The sequence below is a fragment of the Conger conger genome, chromosome 9, assembly GCF_963514075.1.
Source record: "Conger conger chromosome 9, fConCon1.1, whole genome shotgun sequence".
Classification (NCBI taxonomy): Eukaryota; Metazoa; Chordata; class Actinopteri; order Anguilliformes; family Congridae; genus Conger; species Conger conger.
In genome coordinates this window covers 11924181-11937781 of record NC_083768.1, presented here as the reverse complement: position 1 = coordinate 11937781, position 13601 = coordinate 11924181, and the positions used below count along the sequence as shown (strand labels likewise).

Sequence of the window (13601 nt, the reverse complement as noted above, 5' to 3'; positions counted from 1 at the left end):
GGAGTTGTTGGAGTTGTTGGAGTTGTTGGAGTTGTTGGGGTTGTTGGGGTTGTTGGGGTTGTTGGGGTTGTTGGGGTTGTTGGAGTTGTTGGAGTTGTTGGAGTTGTTGGAGTTGTTGGAGTTCAAGTGGCACAAGTGGCACAAGTGGCACAAGTGGCACAAGTGTGCAGCGCTATCTGCTTACAAACGCTGCCCACACACCGACACTATGCGTACACACACGCACACACCGACACTATGCGTGCACACACGCACACACCGACACTATGCGTGCACACACGCACACACCGACACTATGCGTGCACACACGCACACACCGACACTATGCGTGCACACACGCACACACACACACACACACACACACACACACACACACACACACACACACACACACACACACACACGCGCACACACTGACCCTATGCGCGCGTGCATACACACACACACACACACACACACACACTGACCCTATGCGCGCGTGCATACACACACACACACACACACACACACCGTATAAAAGTGATGACTGCACACAGCAGTCTGCGGTGTGTGCTGCTGTGGCATGAGCGGCAGTGCATTCTGGGTAATGGCTTTATTACATTGCGACTGCGAGGTAAATGGAGTCACTTGACTAGAACACACTGAGCTCTCTGTCCCTCTTCTGGGGCCTACCTTAGCCCTCCGCCACACCCCAGTAACCCCCCCATACACACACACACACACACACACACACACACACACACACGTGCACGCTCACACATCCCCATTCCCCAGTCTCTTCTCCCACTTCTTCCCAAACAAGATGGAAGACGGAGAAAAGAGGTTTTTTATTGGTCGTCTTGAGACTTGCGCCCGTGCGTTTGAAACCCATTTTGAAGACGGGGGACTGCGACACTCTATCCCAAGCAGTCTCGTCCCCTCGTTTCAATCTTCCGCACACACACACACCGCACACGCGCGCGCACACACACACACACACCGCACACACGCGCGCGCGCACACACACGCCGCATCGGAACAGCCGTCTCTTCCATATTTATATCGCCCTTATTTATCACAGCTTAACAAAGTCACTGTATGACAGTCCGTTTTATGGTATTTCTGTGTAACCTGGTTAAGGTCATCCCGTCTGTGTATTCATGATATGAGTTGATTAGACTATCAATGCTATCGCTGATCTCTTTCAGAGATAGGCATTTCACTGAGCTTTGTTATGTTGAAAGGGATGATTTGATAGCCTTTGGCTCAAGGAGACGAGCAGGAATAAGCAGTACAGATTGAGCCGCTCCAGAGCCGTCGGAATGATTACGAACCCTCTTCCAACGCGGACAGATGGGCTAACCATCCGCACCGGCCAGGCGGCCCTGCGCTAACGGAGACGTCTTAGACTTTTCACGTTCCCGGTTTGATTAAATAAAGGACAAAATGGCTGCCGCGCTCGGCGCACAGTGAAACAAGAGGCACGCGCTTCACCCCAATGAGGCCTGATGGCTCGGCTCACGCCTTTACCAGCCTTTCTGAGGAAAAAGATCGTTAATTAATCCTGTGATGTATGTTAATTTAATTTAATATTCACAGAAAACTGTGGGAAGAAAACTGTTACAGGGATACACGATTTGTGTTTTCGCAATCGTATTGTAGCAGAAGGGGGTCATTATTATTTCGTATTTTTAGTCTTTTTCTCAGTTTTAAAAGCCCTCACCTCATCTAAAAGATTCTCATCTGGATTTTTAAAATCTACAGTAACATCACCCGTAAAGCTTTTAAAATAATGATCTATAGAAATTGAAACTTCAGGCATAAACTTGTCTGAGAACAAAAACTTTTCTGTATCGGCGTTGGGGTGCTGACTGTAGGAGACCCCGCTAGAGAAGACGTTTACTCTTCGTAACAGCTGCAGGTGTTTTAATTGATCGTGCGAATAAGGTTCACTTGTTGGAGCGTCCGCAAACGAGTCTGAAATGAGTCGCCCTCGACGACGGGCTTAGAGAAATTAATGCGAAAAGGTGCGATTATGGAATATGAACGCTCTTTGTGGCTGAGAAGGATTGACAGGGGGATTAGCCGACTTGGACACTTAAAACCGGTGCCTGTTTTTCTCATTAACACCTTCATTATGTTCCCAGCTGTCACAAGGGATCTCCCCCCCCACCCCCCCTCCCTCCCAGTCCTTCTGGTTTACAGTGCCCCCCCCAAACACGTGCCGATTTCTCCCCTAACAAGTCCCAGGATGAGGCCGGGGGGGCGGGGGCGGGGGCAGGCCATGTCACACCTCCTTATTAATCCTCAGTGAGGACATTGGGGGAGGGGGGGGGGTGGGCACAAAGCCCCATTTCCCTTTTGTCCTTTTTATTTTTTTCCCGGAACGTTCTGGAGGGACACAGCCAAGTCCCGGAAATAACCTTTTGAAACCTGGGGGGTTTTTGGAGGGGGGGGGGCAGCGACCCCGTGGGGGAACGGCGTGTGCGTCAGGCGCACGTGGATGAGCGTGCCTGCGTGTCTGTACGGGGGAGATAAGAGAAAGCGGTACCGCCGTGCTGGTTTTGGTCCTGTCCGTATCACCAGCGTGCTCGGGGGCTCGGTGCTGCGTGCCTTACGCTGAGCCTGCTGTCAATCGCAGCTTGGCAGCGCCATAATGGGCCCTGATGCAAAGGAACTGAGCTCAGGTGGACAAACTGATGCTTTTACACGGATGAGCCGCTGACTGGCCGCCTCCACTGTTTTATACACTTTCTCCCTTTACGGTGAGGTCACAAATATGGTGCGGTTAGAATGTTCTTCACATTCTAATGCTGATGTAACAATTACAGCTGGCGACTGAAAGCAGTGGCGTTCTAGAACACACTTTGAATTTTGGAAAAAAATAAACCCACCATTTGAGTTAAATAACAGGACATTTTGGCTTTGCTCATTTAATGCAAGCCTTTATTTTAACCACCAGGAATCATTTTCCTGCCAAATTTCTTCTACAAAACTACTGTGAAATGTAGTGCAGGAAAGGCATTTACTGTAAGCGTTAGGTACAGTTTGTGCATTCATATCATCTAAATGTCCAGCACCTAAAACCACTTTACACCTCTAATAATTATCCCGAGGTTTTATTTTGACGGTAGCAGACGGGCTGGCTAACATGGACAGCAACTTCGCTGCACTGTTGGCATTGGCTCTGTGTGCTGCAGTTCAATCTAGTTGCCCTGCCCCAATTTACTCCTCCCGAAATAGGCTGCTTGTGTCTCTGGCGTATGACTGTTTGACCAGCAAAGGTGCGCAGCCAAACATGCTGTTGCAGGCGCTACCTGTTCCCACCTCTGCCTAGGAAACTGACCAATCGAGCGAGGGCAGCGAGCTGTGACCGCCAGGTCACATGACCAATGCAAATATTTATATTTTTTCCCCCTCCTTGTTGAGACTGAAAGAGTTGTTGTGATTACAATCCAGTCGTTGTTTAAACGAGGACTTTTGTTTTGACTGTCTTAATGGGCATTCCCGAAAGAATACTCTGTACTTTTCTGTTTCGTTTTAACCTTTCATCTGGATTTCGAAGTAGAAAAAAAAAAAAAAAAAAAAAGGCTGTTGTCACAAATCTTTTGTTGCATGTTTATCTTCTCACACACGGCAAGCACGTACACAGTCGAGGGCTTTTGAGAGTGCAGATTTATCTGTGATTAGCGTGGGTCCGGACTCTGCTTTGTCATAAAGGGCAGGTCTCTCTCTGCTGATGTAGAGCTGTAAGAGGTTATCTCGTCAGGTTGATCAGAGGCAGCCGGGGTTCCGGCTGCATGCCTGCGTCTCCTGTCTGTTCATGTCTGTCAGGGTTGGCCGGGATGACAGCAGTCTATTGACATGGAAAACGGAAAGGTGCCCTTTTAGAACTGTGCGTATAGCAACCCTGTTCCTGGGGATCTACCGTTCTGTAGGTTCAGAAGCTATGATAAGGCACAGGGTGGGCGCTGACAGATTCAATATTGTCCCTACTAGTTTTTCTGTAATTCTGTGTTAAACATAAGCTTGCTGCATTATTTTCTGGCAATGAAAAATAGAAAGCGTAATGGCAGTTTTCTCTGGGAAGTAAATGAAAGAAAGGCCCCTGACTTGGTGTTGTCCTGTATATATCTGATATACTTCATTAGTATTGTATATATCTAATATACATCTTTAGTACTGTACATGTTTGATATACATCATTAGTACTGTATAGCTATATCTGATATACCTTTTTTTAGTACTGTATATATTTGATATACTTTAGTACTGTATATATTTGATATCGGCTACTTCTTTAGTTCTGTATATATTTGATATACTTTAGTACTGTATATATTTGATATAGGCTACTTCTTTAGTTCTGTATTTATCTGATATACTTCTTTAGTTCTGTATTTATCTGATATACTTCTTTAGTTCTGTATTTATCTGATATACTTCAGTACTGTATACATTTGATGTACTTCTTCAGTAGTACGCTGCCATGGCGACGGTCCGTAGGCAGCCGTTGGCTCCGCAGTAACAGGAGGTTGAGCCGCTGTGTGAAAGATGTGGGCGCTAATCACGGAGCTATTACACAACGGCGCTGCCGAACGTGTAACTGCACCTCTATTCTTAGCCACGCTCACCGCTTCCCCCCCCCCCCTGACCTGGAAGTGAACCGCGGGCGCCTCTGAGGGAGACGTGTAGTTTGTGTTTTTCTAATTCCCCTGTTTATATCAGCCGGGGCCTGGCGTGTGTGCGATCTTCTCGCTCGGAGAGAGCGTGTCTGGCCGCCAGCTCAGTTTTCTTGGGTAAATGTTGTTCAGGGCACTTGCTGACTTAACCTTGACATGGTGGAGCGGAGATGTACACTGCTAACTGCCATTGAATACACCTGGCTAATCGGAAGCTGTCCTGCTACTTTTGGATTTAATGTAAGTCAATGACACAGATCACCCAATATGGGTGTAAATGCCCTCAAATTAATGGTGACGGGTTGTATCTTTAACCTCACGTTCATTGTTTAATTTAAAATCCCATGTGCTGGAGTACAGGGGGGGGGAGAGGGGGAGGTGGGGGGGACGACATATGAACTGGTGCGCTCCTAAGTTGAAAGATTTAGGAGCGCACAAAGGCAGCCCAATTAGTAGATGTGCTCCTAGATAATTTTTTCCAGTTGGCACGGATCGGTTTTCCAGAACAACTGCTCCTGAAACGGGATCACTGTGGAGCCCTGCAGGGGTTGTGTTTTCAGAGGAAGCTGGCTGGTGGTCAGAATCAATTAAGCGTTTTTTTACTGAAAGGGCGACGGAAGTATCCCACAGTAGTGAAATGGGAACTTTTGTGGCGGTTAATCATTGTCCCCACAGTGGGGTCGTTATGTTACCCCGACCGGTCATCAGCCGTGGGCCGCCTCGCTACGGAGCGTGCCCAGGGGGAAGGGGGAGAGGAGGGGAGGAAGGAGACTCACTAGTCAGAGTCTCTCTCTCCTGTCATGACGCATCCTTCTATATCTCGGCCAATTCATATGAATTAGTAATGAAACCATTCGTATGGTTTAATGGAAGAAACGCTAGAAGACATTTGTGTGTTGAGTTGTTGAGTTGTTGAGTGTGTGTGTGTGTGTGTGTGTGTGTGAGTGTGTGTGAGTGTGTGTGAGTGTGTGTGAGTGTGTGTGAGTGTGTGTGAGTGTGTGTGAGTGTGTGTGAGTGTGTGTGAGTGTGTGAGAGTGTGTGAGAGTGTGTGAGAGTGTGTGAGAGTGTGTGAGAGTGTGTGAGAGTGTGTGAGAGTGTGTGAGAGTGTGTGAGAGTGTGTGAGAGTGTGTGAGAGTGTGTGAGAGTGTGTGAGAGTGTGTGAGAGTGTGTGAGAGTGTGTGAGAGTGTGTGAGAGTGTGTGAGAGTGTGTGAGAGTGTGTGAGAGTGTGTGAGAGTGTGTGAGAGTGTGTGAGAGTGTGTGAGAGTGTGTGAGAGTGTGTGTGAGTGTGTGTGAGTGTGTGTGAGTGTGTGAGATGAGCACTCTACTGCTAGCCTGAGCTTATTCTCATCAGGATTCATCAGCACCAGAGAATGCACCCTGATCACGCTGTTGCCTTTTCATTGACCCTCGGTCTAGGCACAGCATCACATGACCTCTCCCGGATAGGCTTTCAGGGCCTTGTCTCTAATCCTGGCGTCTCCCTAGGAACACCGGGGGTTCCCTGTACCACCCCACATAAATTTCCCAGAACCCCCCCTCCCCTCCCCTCCCCTCCTCCTGCCTGTTTGACGTTTCTCCAGGGGCACTCTATAAAACCTTCGGCTCATGTCCCAGCTGGGTGGGGTGGGACTCCCTGCCACCCGACACCTTTCACCTGCTCTACGCGCCCCCCTCTCCCAGCTGGCCCGGCTCCCCTACCGCTGCCCTCTACAAACGTTTGCCCAGGCTAGCCCACCGCAGACTGTGCCCTGTCACTGTTCATTTTAGGCTGGATCTCACTGTGTTTCAGACCCTCCACTGAATATACACGTACGTAGGAATATACAAGTACGTAGGAATATACAAGTACGTAGGAATATACAAGTACGTAGGAATATACAAGTACGTAGGAATATACAAGTACGTAGGAATATACAAGTACGTATAAATATACACATACGTATAAATATACACATACGTATAAATATACACATACGTATAAATACACACGTACGTATGAATATATACATACGTGTAAGTATACACGTACGTATGAATATACATGTACGTAGAAATAAACACATACGTAAACACACACAAATAAAATATGCCCGCCTCTTCATACCTTCTCTGTCACCCACTCGCGTACAAACTAACACGCACAGCCTTTGTTTGTAATAGGCCCGTGTTTATTTATATTGTAATATTTTCAAGGTTTGAGACCTTGGCTGTTGTGCGATGGCTTGTACGAATGACGGTGTGGATGGATTGCCTCTGTAACAGGTGAGAAATTTTGCCTGAGTCCGAGGTGGGATTTGAACCCCGGCCTCTCACTTGTCCAAATTATTTGTTGAACGAACGCGTTACCAGTCAGCTAAAGACGAACTCGCCACTAGCCAAGGGCAACAACGTTCTTTTTGAATTTGAGGGTTACATCTTCGGGGAGTGTTGTCACGGTAACCTGCTACCAGCCTTCGCTTTTCACTGCACGATCCGTGCTTACTAGCGAACTAGCTGAGCTAACCATGTTACACCTCTTGCCGTTCTTCAGTGTGTGCTTTGGGTCTTCTGCGCAGTTGGCTGCGTTTCACCAGTCCCTGTGTTTTTGAGCCAGCTTTCTGAAACGTCTGAAACAGCTGGGGAGGGCTCTTAATGAGGGCACCGTGCCAGAGCCATGGGGGCCAGGATTTAGAAATCCTTCATCGGGAGGGAGAGGAATAAAGCCAATGATTAAGGGGATTCTCAAAATGACTGATATCTGATGAACAACCCAGACTGGATTTCCCCCTCTGAGGCTTTCAAAATGTCAGCCTTCATTTTATTTGGGTTATTTAGGCGAAGTCCTTCGGGATTCTTGAGTTCGATCCAGGACGAGAAGTTCCTGTCTTTGGAGGTTATTTTTATTTTTTTTATTTTTTTTGGGACAGCTTGGTGCATCTGTTTGCAGGGCTGTTCTGTCCTTTGTATACTGTATTCTGGGGATTTAGTGTGCTTCGGGATTAAAGCAGAATTGGAAATGTTTGAGTGCTCTCAACAAAATTTAATTGTGCGATAGTATTGAACCCTGCACTCAATCTCCCGCTGTGGGCTACGAGGGCCTCCATCCCAGCCCTGTCTGGTGCCCCTAGCAATACAGATTGTTCTCACAATGTTACTGGAATGTTTTGTCAGTGTTATAACATGGCAGTAACATTATGAGAACGTTTTTTATGTTCGCTGGGTGTGCACTTTCAGCTCCCGACAGCATACCCAAGCTTTGTTTGCCTCGATCTTAATCCTAATTCTAATCCCGATCTCAGACCTAGGGCAAAACGCAGTGTTAGTTTGGTCCTGTTCTGAGTGATTTTAGACGCAGTGTTAGTTTGATCTGAGTTTTAGCCCTGGCGTGAGGAGACTCATCATGCTGACTCTCCTCTCTCCTTCCAGCCCTTCTTCCGGCTGCTGAACCTGAGGAAGCTGGGTCTGAGTGATAATGAGATCCAGAGGCTGCCCCCCGAGGTGGCCAACTTCATGCAGCTGGTGGAGCTGGACATCTCCCGGAACGGTGAGATACACGCACACGCACACATGCACACACACACACACACACACACACACACGCGCGCACACACACACACACACGCGCGCGCGCGCACACACACACATGCACACGCACGCGCACACACACATGCACGCACACACATGCACACACACACATGCGGGCGCACGCACACACACACGCAGACATACACACATGCACACACACAAACAAGCTTGCACACACACACACACATACACACATGCACACATACCCAAGCATACATGCACACACACACATGCAGGCGCACACACACATGCACACACACGCGCGCGCACACACACACACACACACACACACACACACATGCAGGCGCACACATGCAGACACACACACGCATACACACGCGCACACACACACACATGCACACACACAAACAAGCTTGCACACACACAAACAAGCTTGCACACACACGCACACACAAACGCACATGCACACATACCCAAGCATACATGCACAAGCACCCACACACACAAATGCCCAAACGCACACACTCATACACACGACACATATACCCTCTCACACACACACACACACACACACACACACACACACACACACACACACACACACACACACACACACACACACACACACACAGGCATGCTGCCAGAATGGCGCTCGGTGCAGAGACACGGCACTCTGTCTGGTGTGCAACACAGCCCCTGCAGGTGCGTCTCTGCTGCTCAGTCAGCATGCGGTCTATGCAGGCTGAGGGCGTCCATTTTAACTTCTGCACATTCACTTCCTGTGCTGCTTCTGCACTCAACCTCTGCAGTGCATCGAGTTATGCAGCCAGTCATCTCCCATGGTGTAAATACCCCCCAGGGGTGGGTGGGTAATGTAGTCCTGAAACTGCTTAAACTGTAGTCCCCGAACGCCACACTTGCTTCCGCAGCGGCCTGTGAATCATCCCCAGCCGCTTCTGCCAAAAAGCGTGGCGTTTTATCGGCCCCGTAAATCAGGGGAGCGTTCCGGGCTGTCCGCCGGCGCTCCGGACGACGGGAACGCCGTCCAGACTGTGCCGCTGGCTCCCGTACAGCAGGGCTGCAGCTGCGGCTGTTTCCGGAAAAAACCTCACATCGTCTCAGCCCTCATGATCTGAGACGCATTCCCATCACTGTGTGGGGGGGGGGGGGAAACTAAGAAAGAGTGGTTGGCTAGTTTATTTATTTGGACTTGGCATCCTTGAGACTGGAGGTTTTGCCCTTGTCATGTCAGAGTCCCCGTTCAGCAGACTGTAGGGACCCAATCCTCATTCATCACAGTGGGGGACTCCAGCCCGGGTGTGGCACGGGTGGGAAGCATTGCTTTAGAACATTAGAGCAGGGTTCCACAATACCTCCTTTAGAACATTAGAGCAGTGTTCCACAATACCTCCTTTAGAACATTAGAGCAGGGTTCCACAATACCTCCTTTAGAACATTAGAGCAGTGTTCCACAATACCTCCTTTAGAACATTAGAGCAGGGTTCCACAATACCTCCTTTAGAACATTAGAGCAGGGTTCCACAATACCTCCTTTAGAACATTAGAGCAGGGTTCCACAATACCTCCTTTAGAACATTAGAGCAGGGTTCCACAATACCTCCTTTAGAACATTAGAGCAGGGTTCCACAATACCTCCTTTAGAACATTAGAGCAGGGCTTCTTGATCCCTGCAGAACAACTCTGCGTGCCTGTACGTTCTGTGGAGGAACCCAAGCCTCCAGACTGGTCCTAATTGCTCCTCCTTCCCCATTTAGCCATCTGGTACCTATTAAACCAAAACCTGAAAATGTATGCATTTTTGAAAATGACTAATTCCATTTCTCTCTTTCCATCCCTCTTTCCCTCCCTCCGTCTCTCCCTCTCCCTCTCTCTCTCTTTCTGGGCTGAAACTGCTGACTGTGCCCTCCCCCAATCCCCCCCCACCTCCGCCATCACCGTCTCTCCTGCAGACATTCCTGAGATCCCCGAGAGCATCAAATTCTGCAAGGCGCTGGAAATCGCAGACTTCAGTGGAAACCCCCTCACCAGGTCAGCCCAATGGTTCGGTCCACCTTGCCCGGGTGTCACGCGAAGGAGGGCGGACCGTACCATGTCAGCGTCGGGAGGGGTGGGCTGTTGGTCGGTTGGTAGTCGTAGAACTCTACAGGGGAGCTGTTGTGGCCCAGAATGCCGTACAGTTTGTTACCATGAGAGGCTACTCGGGCGTAAGCTAATCACTGCTGCATGGGCCTGCAGCTGTAAATCCGCTGACAAAATAAACACGTTCCGCGGTGGTAATGAGTCACTGGTGCATCTGCGCCTTTCCCTGTGATTAGATTAAACCCAACACCAAAACAAGAGCCTTCAAACACAAAATGAGCAAAATCGCCTGGCCTGCTGCATCCCGTGCCGATCTGGTCCAAGCCTGCGTACGGAACTCCCACGAGAGAATTCCTGGAGACTAGTTTCGGAAAACTGACTATTGGTCATTCCTGGTTGGAGTACAGACGCCGTGCCAGCACGATGGTGGTCTGCATTAAGGGAAGAGGTTCATCAGTCAGACGGGGTCAGGGTACCATCTGTTCTGTACATTTCCCTTTAAAGTAGTTCTGTATGTTTTGTCTCCACCCCTGTGTGCTTAACCCCTACCCTTTCACCAGAGTTTTTAAGAAGCGATGTCTTTGCTCTTTAGCCGAAAGATGTTTGTAGAGATGTTTGCACAAGGGGAGATGGCTTCAAGGCTGTCTTTGATCACAGGACTTGTGTTTGTAAAGCATCTCAGGGTTAAGAGTGCTGGTCTAGGATCACGTTAGTCTTTTACCTTGTGGTGCGTGAGGTTGGGATACGGACGGGGAAAGCCGATCTAAGATTAGCACACAGATGGAACGCCCGTATGAAGTCAAACCTCGAAGCTGCAGCTGTTTTTCTCCCCCGAGCAGAAAACTGCAAATGTCTCCACCTTTAACCCTTTGAAGAGACAGTGGGTTCATATTTCAGAAAATGTTTGGAATGTTCTTTCAAGATTCTAAGTCCAAGTGTTCTAGAACCAAATTGCTTTCAATTGCCGAACGCGATTGTGACGTCAGCATGAGAACGTTCAGTTAAGGACATTCCGGTCGCGTATTGTGACCTCACTCTTTAAAGGGTTAAGCAAGAATCTGCGACTTCAGCAGCCTGTGTCTCTCCTGCATACACTGAAGTGTACTTTCCCTCAGGGGCGGTAAACATACGCCGCATAAACACACAAGAATCACAAGGTTTTTATTTGATAATGCAGCATTACCCAGGCAAATACGCTCCCCCTCTCTCTTCCTCTTTCCACCTCCCAAGTGTTCCTCAGTGTATTTAATTAATATAATCATGGCAAATATTTACAGCATTTTGACTGCTCACGGCTCTTCCTGTGAAGACTCACAGGCTAGTTTATTCAGGTATATTCCAAAACAGGAAATACTTGCATTCCAAGCCTTGCAGTTCCCATAAATATGCATGGTTCTGCAGTTCCGTGTTAAATTCATACCCGTTCCTGATAAATCTGCCCATGGTGTTCATACAGTAAGAAGCTGCTGTATTAGCCGTTTTGGCGTAGCCCCCATGTTCAAAACCAGGGCCGATTGACTACGAACTGAGATAATGACTTGCTCAACGTGGGATTGTGTTTTGGACCAATTTACAAAGGCTTGTGTACATTTTCCCACACAACGTACAGGACAATATCCGTTTCGAAAGGGCTCTTTCAAGCAAAAACACCTGAAGGCAGAAAGTCATTTAGAGCTTAACTTTGGGCTGGGCTGAATGAGTTTGTAACGGCACACAGATCCTGGCGTTGTTTACCGCTGGAGTGAGACTGGGATGAGAGAGGGAGTAGAAGTCTCTCTTGTGTAAGTTGTGTAAGAGGCTCATCACACCAGCACCTCTTCTGTACACTGAAACCTGCTCAGAGGCCCAGCGCTGTGTCTGTTCTCCTGCACTGGCAGGCAGAAGAGCTGGATCATGGGCAAGCAAACCGCACAGGGAATGTGTGCGTGGAGGATTTCTCTGTTTGACTAACTCTCTCTCTCCCTCACTCTCCCCTTCTCCTCTCACTCTCCCTCCTCCTCCCCTCCTCTCTTTTTTCCCCTTCTCTCTCACTCGTTTTTCCTCTTCTCTCCCTCTCTTTCCCTCTCTCCCTCCTCCATCCCTCTCCCTCTCCCTCCCTCTGTCCAGATTGCCTGATGGGTTCACTCAGCTCAGAGCTCTGGCCCACTTGTCTCTCAATGAGGTGTCTCTGCAGACGCTGCCCAATGACATCGGCAAGTAAGTACAACCTACAGCACCGGCACGCGCACGCACGCACGCACACACACACACACACACACACACACACACCACTCATTCACGCACACACTCAAGCACACACACATACACACACATACACACACACACACACACACACACACACACACACACACACACTTCACTCATTTCACGCACACACTCATTCACGCACACACACACACACACACACTTCACTCATTCACGCACACACACACACTTCACTCATTCACGCACACACACACACACACACACACTTCACTCATTTCACGCACACACTCAAGCACACACACATACACACACTTCACTCATTCACGCACACACGCAAGCACACACACATACACACACAAAACCACGCACGCACGTACACACTCCCATTTGCATGCAGACTCAAGCTTGTTGTCTTATGTCAACACATACACATGCTCACACACGCTCACACACGCATTGCAGGCTTGCCCAGTCAAACAATTGTGGACACTTTCACAGATGCATACACACACACACACACACACACACACACACACACACAAATAAACACACAATTAAACACACACGCACGCACACACACACACACGTCAGAGGTGGCATTCCCCACTGGTACTATAATATTCCAACTTGTGCACACGCCTCACACATCAATGTGAAACATGTTTCACATGCACGCATGCTTAACAGCTCCTCGGTCATAGATGCTGTTTGCAGGGGTGTAGACACGCACCACAGCCTGCAGTCCTGTTTGCCCCTTACACACATTCCCTCCAAAACCCCCACTGCACAGCTACAGTCCTTCAGGTGGAAGATCTCAGATATGTGATTAGAAGATTTGAAGAGCTGGTTTTCCGGAATGTTCTTTTACCTAGTGATTCCGCAGTGATTTGTTACATCAGCGTCATTTCAGCACATTCTGTTCCAACTGTAATCACATTGTGATGTCACACCTTAAAGGGTTAACGAGCTTCAGGATATAGGTGCTGGAGCACACAGTTCTGTCACAGCAGGCAAAATGGCTGCCGCCACGTTGTTGCATCGTCCGTTTTGGCTCAATCAACAAATGGTCTTTGGTGCTGTTTGCCTTCTAAAACTGTGTCCCCCCCCTT

General features: G+C 48.7%; 1 protein-coding gene across 1 annotated transcript in view; it reads left to right on the top strand.

Moving 5' to 3' along the window:
* Positions 1-13601, top strand: part of LOC133136212 (protein scribble homolog) — a 100396-nt gene that overhangs the window by 29126 nt on the left and 57669 nt on the right. The window contains exons 2-4 of the mRNA XM_061253506.1: positions 8068-8185; positions 10158-10236; positions 12394-12483. Coding sequence (XP_061109490.1) covers positions 8068-8185; positions 10158-10236; positions 12394-12483 — 287 coding nt within the window. The remainder of the gene's footprint in view (positions 1-8067; positions 8186-10157; positions 10237-12393; positions 12484-13601) is intronic.